General features: G+C 35.9%; 1 protein-coding gene across 1 annotated transcript; it reads left to right on the top strand.

Moving 5' to 3' along the window:
• The first annotated feature begins 1,275 nt into the window (after positions 1-1,275).
• On the top strand, positions 1,276-8,317 carry CCDC122 (coiled-coil domain containing 122). Its single transcript, XM_010117778.2, has 4 exons — positions 1,276-1,389; positions 3,712-4,110; positions 5,263-5,379; positions 8,153-8,317. The coding sequence occupies exons 1-4, from the start codon at positions 1,276-1,278 to the stop codon at positions 8,315-8,317; spliced, it is 795 nt and encodes a 264-aa protein (XP_010116080.2).
• Positions 8,318-8,834: the final 517 nt, after the last annotated feature.

Raw genomic sequence — 8,834 nt, 5'->3', positions numbered from 1 at the left:
CGGAGTGGCGGAGAGGAGTGAGGGGTGCCAGGAGCACCCAGCTGCGGCAGCACTAAACGTGAGATGATAGATGCGGTTCCCAAAACAAGACTACCAACCTTCAGGCATAGCTCGTGGGCCATCTGAGGTCCGTTTAATGTGTTTGGCCTGAAGATGCGCCTGTGCCAGACTCCTTGCATTTTCTTGAGAGTTCACTGTTATTTTATATAGAATCACAGAATCACAGAATAGTTAGGGTTGGAAGGGACCTCTGAAGGTCATCTAGTCCAACCCCCCTGCAAGGAGCAGGGACATCTTGGACTAGATCAGGTTGCTCAGAGCCCCGTCCAACCTAGCCTTGAGTTGTGGATGTGGCATCCACAAATTGTCTGGGCAACTTCTGCCAGTGTTTCACCACTCTCAGTGTAAAACATTTTTTCCTTATCTCCAGTTTGAATCTACCTCCTTCTGTTTTAAAACCATTACCCCTTGTCCTGTTGCAACAGGCCCTACTGAACAGTCTCTCCCCATCTTTCCTGTAGACCCCCTTTAGATACTGGAAGACCGCTATAAGGTCTCCCTGGGGCCTTCTCCAGAGAGCCCCAGCTCTCTCAGCCTGTCCTCACAGGAGAGGTGCTCCAACCTCTACTCGGCGTATAACAATGCAGATTTTCTTAATTATTCTGTCTAAAGGGATGCAAAAATAGTACTTAATATTTTCTAGTTACTGGGGGTAATCTTTACAGTAATATTAGTTTGCAACTTTCAGTGTGACAGCTTCATCAATTTATAGTTTATCTTATGATAGTTTGATACTTTAATATAGCAGGCAATTGCAGTATGGTAACTGCAATAATTTAAATATTCAGGCTAAATATCCGAGCATGCTCTCATGCATTTAAGGTACTCTTAAGATGCTTTTAAGAGCTATGACTATGCTCTTGTGCATTTAAGATGCTCTTAAGGTGCTTTTAAGAGCTACGACTGTACTCACAAACTGAGGATCTATCTGGCAGAGGAACCAAAAGGACATTGCAATAGTTTATTTTATAAAATTCTGCAAGAAAGAATTCTCAATCATTGGCCTTCAGTGTCCACCCATTAGTAACCTGTTCTTGTTAATAAAAAATGAATGAAAGGAAATAATGTATTCATCTGACATCCTATAGGAAAGCCCTTTATATTGTTCTCTTTCCTTGACAGTTAGGAATTAAATTGAAAGAAGATAAAACAATTAACTTCTTTTTTTTATGTCCTTATAGTTATTGTCCTTATAGTTTTGCACTTTTGTCTAAAATGGCCAAGCAAAATTCTCCATCACTGATTGAAGTTGTAAAACAAGTTGCAGAGCAGCAGCATTCACAAGCATCAGAAATAGAAAAAAGCAAAACAGTTCTTTTCCAATTGCAGGTAATAAAACTTGTTTAGGGTAGTTTAATTAATTTTTTCATTAGATGAGGAAATATTCCTATGAACAAGAGAAGGTGATGGTACTTCATTTTTTCTGGGTGTTTGCATTTAAGTGTAAGGCAGCTGTTCTGTTCCTGTGTGTGGCATTTAGTCTTAGCCAAAACTGTGTATATGTATTGTGTTTGTAAGGCTGCAACACAACTAAGACTTCACTAGAGCAGATTTTAGCAGAAGCTTTTTTCTATTATTATTTCGAAAAAACAAACTCCCCAAACCACTGAGCAAAACCTGCTAAGCAAACCCACAAAAACTCGATACAGAATTAGAGCTGATTTCCTAAGAAATTAATGGAAAAAAAAAGATTTTTAAAGCATCTTTTTATGGCAGATTTTCACCAGACTCTATAATTTTTTCTTAGTATCTTTTTGATACAAAATACTTTTTTTTTTTTCTGTATGTTTGGAGTGAGTATCCTAAATAGTCATTAAGTACTGGTTTGATTTAGTAATATTTTGTAGAAGGATGCATGTAGCTTTTTGAAAACTGTGCAATCATTTCTGTTCTAATCTCTCATAGAATTTAGTAGGCTTTCAATTATTATTTAACCTTTGAGGTGAAATTTTTTTTGAGAGACTTATATCACATCTGAGGAAAGACACAGTAGCATGCGGGCAATTTTGAGCACAGGAGAATGCAAACAGAAATAGTAGAGTTCAAATGAGAACATCTGTGAATAGCCCTACAACCGAAACAATTATGTCTGAAATTTTGCACAAAGATAACTTCTGTGAAGGAGAAGTAGAAACTTTTATTGCTTAGGAATGTCAGTTGTCTGGCCACATTTGGCAAGAAGCTTTCTCCTAATGATATACCATCCCATAATATAGTATGATGATGCTGCAGCAGTTAATTTGTGATTAAGCAATTTAAACAAGGGTATCTGTTTTCAAAAAAACCCACAAAACTTTAGAGCCCTAGGTAATTAAGTTTGCTCATTTATTTTCTTCCTCTTCCACACCTTTTTCTTTCAAAAAAAGCACAGACCCTAGGAAATTCCATACAAACATTAATGTTAGCAGAACAGTGAAGTTACATAACGAGAAAGTTAAAGTCAGAATGCAGAAGTGCTTTATCATCTTTACATCTATTCCCATGTGTGCATGTCACAGAAGACGTGGAAAACAATAATTTCCTTTCCAAAACTGATGATCTTTACCATTAAGATCTTCTGCTGTCCTGTCCTAAGTAAATGGTGGCTGACAGTGATACAAATCCTGATAAAACTGTAGTCCAAGATTTCAAAATTAGAAGTTACACAGAAACTTTTTGTCCTTAACAGTTAATAATATCTTAATCTATTCCAGACATTGAGTAAGAGATTTCATGGCACTCGTAATGCTTCCATTAGGGAAAAGATAATAGGTGACATAAATCACAATGCTAATTTTATGACTTAATGCACTACTGTTGGCTGTTACTTTGGGTGGGATTTGTTCTAGCTAGCTTACATCACCTACAAGTCACATGTTAAGCCTGTGTTAGTCATCTAGGCTCCCTTGGTAGTCATGAAAGAGATGAACATTTCTGAGATGGCAATTCAGCCCTCCCATTTTAGATTTACATGTAGGGACGTGGTTTAGTGGAGGACTTGGCAATGTTAGGTTTGCAGTTGCACTTGATGATCTTAAAGGTCTTTTCCAACCTAAGTGATTCTATGACTCTGCGATTTCTTATGATGGGTTGAAGTACTACTTCCTGGAGTTGTTAACTTCTCATCAGTGAGAAGATGTAGAGGCCTTTTTAGGACTAGATGCCTATTTCTTAGGAGGTTAAAAACAGCTGGGGTTAATCCTACTCTCAAATGCTACTGTGATGAAGGAGGGATTGAAAACCTCAATAGAACAATCTGGTTAAGCTCCATCAACGCAAACACCCATCTATGCGTTGGTGTGGGTTTGTAGGTGATTTTTGGCATCATTTTTAGTCTAGTTAGAACTTAACTGGATTTCAGCTCTACACAAATATTAGAATTGGGTTTGATCTGTCACATCCTATGCATTTTGCAAATATGAGGAATTTTAAGTAATTTCAAAGATACTTTATTTCATATTTTAGATTCAATCTAAGGGGAGAAGTCTAAGATAGTATTCTTGCATTATGCCTCTAAGGTGATGATTTTAGAAAGTGGAAATCTAATAATCTTCTATTCAAGCCACATTAAACTGTGAAAAAGAAGCCACTGTTGAATAAAAATAAATTTTAACTAGATACCTAGTATCCTCTCAAAAAAATTTGTTAAATGAACACTGAAATATTTTACAGGCAAAGTTTCAGGAACTAGAAAAAGAAATGGCTTCTATTCTGTTAGAAACTAAGGCAACAGAAAGGGAAATATATCTGCAAGATGATGCCATGGAAGTGACAAAATATCACTGTGAAAATCTGGAAGCCCAAGTCAGAGCCTTATATTCTGAAAATTTAAAGCTGAGGCGTGATACGGAAACAATACAAGAAGAGTTTGAGATGACATTTGCAAGAAATAATGAATATCGGGAAAAAATGAAGGCTCATAAACATCTCTTTTGGGAGATAGAAAGCAAAATGCCAGTTATGATTCAGCTTGCTGAAAAGAAAGCTATTGTTAAAGAATTAAAGACAAAGAAAGAGGAGTTAATGTGTGATCTTCAGCATCCAGAAGGCTCTATTATAAAACAAGTGCAGGTACTATATATCCTCTTTGATTATTTTCCTTTTATGTGAAATAATTTTGGCATAGTTTAAGTAATGTGATTAGTTTGTCTGATATGTTTACGGTTCATGAGGGACTGGTTATAGGGAATATAGATAATTTATATTACTACATTAATTGAGGAAATTTTGACTTCAGTATGCGAAGAATCATCAGCCATTGTTATCTGTATATTATTGTAAAAGTCAGGTTCATTCAATGTGATCAAATGAATTCAGCTATGAAAAAAAATACAGAGTTGTAAATTAAATTCTATCATTGCCAAACTATTTGTGGGCTTTTTTTGGGTTGCTGGATAAACTTACGTGGACACTTTTCAGAATTCTGTAGAACATAACCATGTTGTTGTATTTTTCATGTAAGAGCACAGTATTCTTTTAATTTTGCTGTCAGGTAGAAAACTACAATTGAGCCATTTGCGTGATGAGAGTGTGATAGAGAGGACATAGGAAAAATGTATCTGTTTTGGTATTCTAGTCTAACACTGTTGTTTTTACTTGACCATAACTGCAATACTTACTAAAAACTACCATGTAAGAATTTTTCACTACAAAACTTTGCCAATAGATGAGCAAACACATGTATGAAATTGAAATGAGGTCACAGATTTCAACACTAATGCAACTTGTGTTATTGAAAATCTGGTTTTACTCTGTTCATGTAAATTGATGAAAATTTGGTTGTACAAGCAAATCTTTAGATACTGATAAATAAAGACTCATTAACATTGTATTTACCTGTGAGAAAGAAAAATCAGTCTAAAATACTACATTAAATATTCTTTGATTTTGCAGTAAGTTACATTTTAAACAAAATTAAGACCACCAAAATGAGCTCAAATTACTGTATTGTTGTAGCTGTTTGCATATTTCAGATCAAGAGTATATCTTCTTAAGTACCTAAAGCCATGTTATAAATTATTTTAATTATTAATTTAATTACAGTTCTTAAATTGTTATTAATTTAATTATTCATTATTTTAATGTGAGAATGTTTACTATAGGTCTTTATCTCATCTCTATTAATGAAGTGAGACTTAAAATGTGACATTTTAAATAAGTTTAATAGATGTACTGTGCAACTTTTTAAGGAGGAGTTTTCTGTATCTTGACTTACATCTGCAGGAAGAAATTACATTTTTAAAAAGGGAAATCGCAACATTGAAAGAGTTCATAAATGAAAAAACAGGTTTGCTGGAAGAAGAGAAAAAAATGCATGTTAAGCTTAGAAAAGAAATTGAGGTGAGTCATTTAAATAAAATATAATTACAGATCTCCTGACAGAATGTAGATAGTGCAAATGAAGTTTGAAGTCCTTTATACGCAGTTGCTGGCCACACATTGTTCAAGTATATACAGTAACTATGCTATCTTAAATTCTTGATACTGGTAGTCTTTCTGAAACTCAGAACTCAGTTGCTATCCTGAGAAAAATCGAAGTTAAGAACATTTTTTCTTACGTCTTTTAAGAAGGAGTTCAACTGTGAAGTTTTGGAATGGTCTCCTGAAAAGAAAGAGGTTACTGAATGGTGGTAAAGCAAAATGCACGGTTCTTTATTTCTGTAATACTTTTGAGATACTTTAAATTTCACTGCTGACTTGATTTTTCATTACTTGTCTCGTGGTTCCTGATAACTCGTCAATGGGAGAATCAATTGCACAAAGAAAATGGACTTCCCATGAATCTCCCTAATTTGAGCTGACATTAAATTAGGGATAACACAGCAGCTCCTAATTAGCTGCCAAGATAAAATTCTGATAAATAGTTAAAACCTTGTCTTTTTAAATAGTTGAACTATATTTTACATTTTGTTCCTTGCTTAAATACTTTATATGTCTAGATATTTTTTAGTTTGGGAGTTTCACATAATTTATCTTGTTAGTTCAAATAAATGCCACAAAATTTAATGAGCAACACTTGGTAATATAAAGATTAAATGATCTAAGGTTAGCTCTATTGTCCATTGTAAAATCTGGGAGGAAAAAAGAATAATTTTTCATGTGATAGGGAACAGCAGAGAATTTTAAAACTGAAAAGCACTTTAGAATAGGTCTACGCTGTTCAGCATCTGAGAAAATGTTTTATTATCAAGGCAACACCCTCCTAAGAAAATTCTGTAAACAAAAGTGAAATTAGTCAGCCTAAAAATAACACTCTGTTCTGTTATCAATTTCATTAAATAGTGAAAGCTAACTTGTTCTTCAGCTGTTTGGGTTGTAAGAACTTTTTGTCTCAGAAGGAAGCAGGATTAAAAATGGAATCTTTCAGGGTAGCATTTTCTATTAAGAGCTCTCTGGAAACAATCCAATTTTTAATATAAAAACTGACAATGGACAAGCAGAGATATTAATACTCAACAGTCCTCAGCACAACTCAGGAAAGAATACTTAAGCCAAGCATGGGAATAAAGTGAAATACTAGACACATGGATGAAGTTCCATTGAGCTGCAGTGGTAGGATTCAGCTCGAGACTGCCAGCACCTGAGTGTGCTTGGTTGACTGCAGCTGGGTTCCCATTATAATCACAGGAGGTGAAGTCAGTCCAGTTGATGTATTCTGGAGATCAATGCAGTTGGTCGTATGAACGTGTTTACAATAGGGTGAGCTGCATAATCTGGTCTTTCTAGATTTTATAGTATGCATTGGATAGGTTTCTGTTGATCAAAACAGGAATGTAGACATGTAGGTCACACATGCACCTCTAAAGCTTGGTGTCCAAGTCTGCAGACTGACCTCTCCTCAGGGCTCCAGCACTTATCACAGAACTTTTACATACTGCATGAATTCTCAGCTTCTAGCACTGCATGGGCCGAAAGTAACTGGCCTCCTTACAACCTCATGAAGTTTAACAAGACCAAGTGCAAGGTCGGGATGAATGGACTGAGAGCAGCCCTGTAGAGAAGAACAGCAGGTTGAGGGAGGTGATTTTCCCCCTGTATGCCACTTTTGTGGGACCCCACCTGGAGTCCTGCGTCCGACTCTGAGGTCACAAGCACAAGAAAGACATGGACCTGTTAGAGTGTGCCCAGAGGAGGGCCACGAAAATGATCAGAGGGCTGGAGCACCTCTCCTTAGAAGAAAGACTAAGAAAGACTCTTTACAAGGGCTTATAGTGACAGGACAAGGAACAATGGTTTTAAATGTTTGAAAGAGGGTAGTTTTAAATTGGATGTTAAGGAAGAATTTTTTTTTACAATGAGGATGGCGAGACACTTAAACAGCTTGCCCAGAGAAGTTGTCATGTTTCAATCAGCAGATACAAGAATGATTATACACTACCACTCATATGCCATTCAAACTAGGATAAGTAAGCCCAAATTTTCATTAAGTGAATACCCATTATTTCTATTTTTATTATAACGATTATTTTATGCTATTGCACTTTGGAATGCAAACCTTCAGAGGGTCGTCTGCAGCAGCTGTTCTTCTCCACATAAAGCAGCAATGAGGGCAAAATTGATATAGTACAGCATTGCCACAGTGTTGCCTTTCTAAGGAAAACATACCCTTTTAAGTTCAGTGCAACGGTGAAGGTGCTGCTACAGCCATAGAGGTTACATCATCTGTATTCTAATTTATACTCAAATACACTTGTCAAAGAATGAAAATTTCTTCCTTTCTCACTCTGGAGCCTCAAGTCTTCCATGTACAAAGTGTTGCCACAGCTGTGAGATGCTGACTTTTTGCATGGGATTTCCTTTGCTAAATTTTAGACATCTACAGAGCAGATACCCACATTGAACTCCTCATTTAAGCTCTTAGTGGGACAGAACTTTTCTTCCCTTATTGGGAAAGAGAGACATGATTCGTATTGTCCTAAGGCAGATATCAGAAATAAGTCAGATGAATGGCTTCCTGGATGTCTCTGTGTCTCTTCAGTAGCTATGAAGCAAGCATGGAATGACTTGGGCACATGTCAGAATCTACACTTAAGAGTTAGGTGAGCTGAACTCACCTCTGTAAATAGTTTTACTTGAAAGAAATTTTGAAGTGAATTTTGTTCTGTTTTATTAGGTACAGAATAAAAGATATGATGCTATTCTAAAACGTTTGCATTGCCAACTGAACAAACTCCATTCAAATAAAAGACAATGGCACTGGAACATTCAGCAGTTGGAGAAGAAAGCAGCAGAGCTAAGGAAGTGTCTTGGAGTAACAGAGTTACAAAGTAGCATGTAAAAAAATCCTATCAAAGCTACAATGTGGGTAATCTTTTCCAGATAGGGGAGTTGTTTTTTTTTTTCTGGAAATACTACAAATAGTAAGTAGCCCAATAGCTGGGCCTAATATCTAGGGTCAGTGGTTTCTTTCTTTTTAAAGTTTTTCTCCCATTAATTCTGTGGTCTAAACTAGGCTGTGCTCAGTTTGTAAAGTTTGTAATGCTTTGGAATAATTTATTTATTTATGCATTTATTTATTTTTACTGTAGCCAGGGACTGTTAAAGAATAAAAAGAATAAAGTTATTAACATTTCCAGGTGTTTTCAAAATATTTGCCGATTTTATCTAAAGAGTCATTTGAAGTCAACCAAATAAGATTTGAGGAGTTCCTTTTTATTTTGCTTTGTGGGAAATTCATATAGATGATGTTACAGCCTGTTTGCCCTATATCTGCCAGGATGTCCGAGCATGGGGACAGGGAAAACATAGGCTGTCCAGCTATAAAAGACTTAGGAACCAATACACTCAGAACTGGG

Source organism: Chlamydotis macqueenii, chromosome 1 (genome assembly GCF_036417535.1).
Source record: "Chlamydotis macqueenii isolate bChlMac1 chromosome 1, bChlMac1.mat, whole genome shotgun sequence".
In the NCBI taxonomy this organism is placed as follows: domain Eukaryota; kingdom Metazoa; phylum Chordata; class Aves; order Otidiformes; family Otididae; genus Chlamydotis; species Chlamydotis macqueenii.
This window is presented reverse-complemented; position numbering and strand designations above follow the sequence as displayed.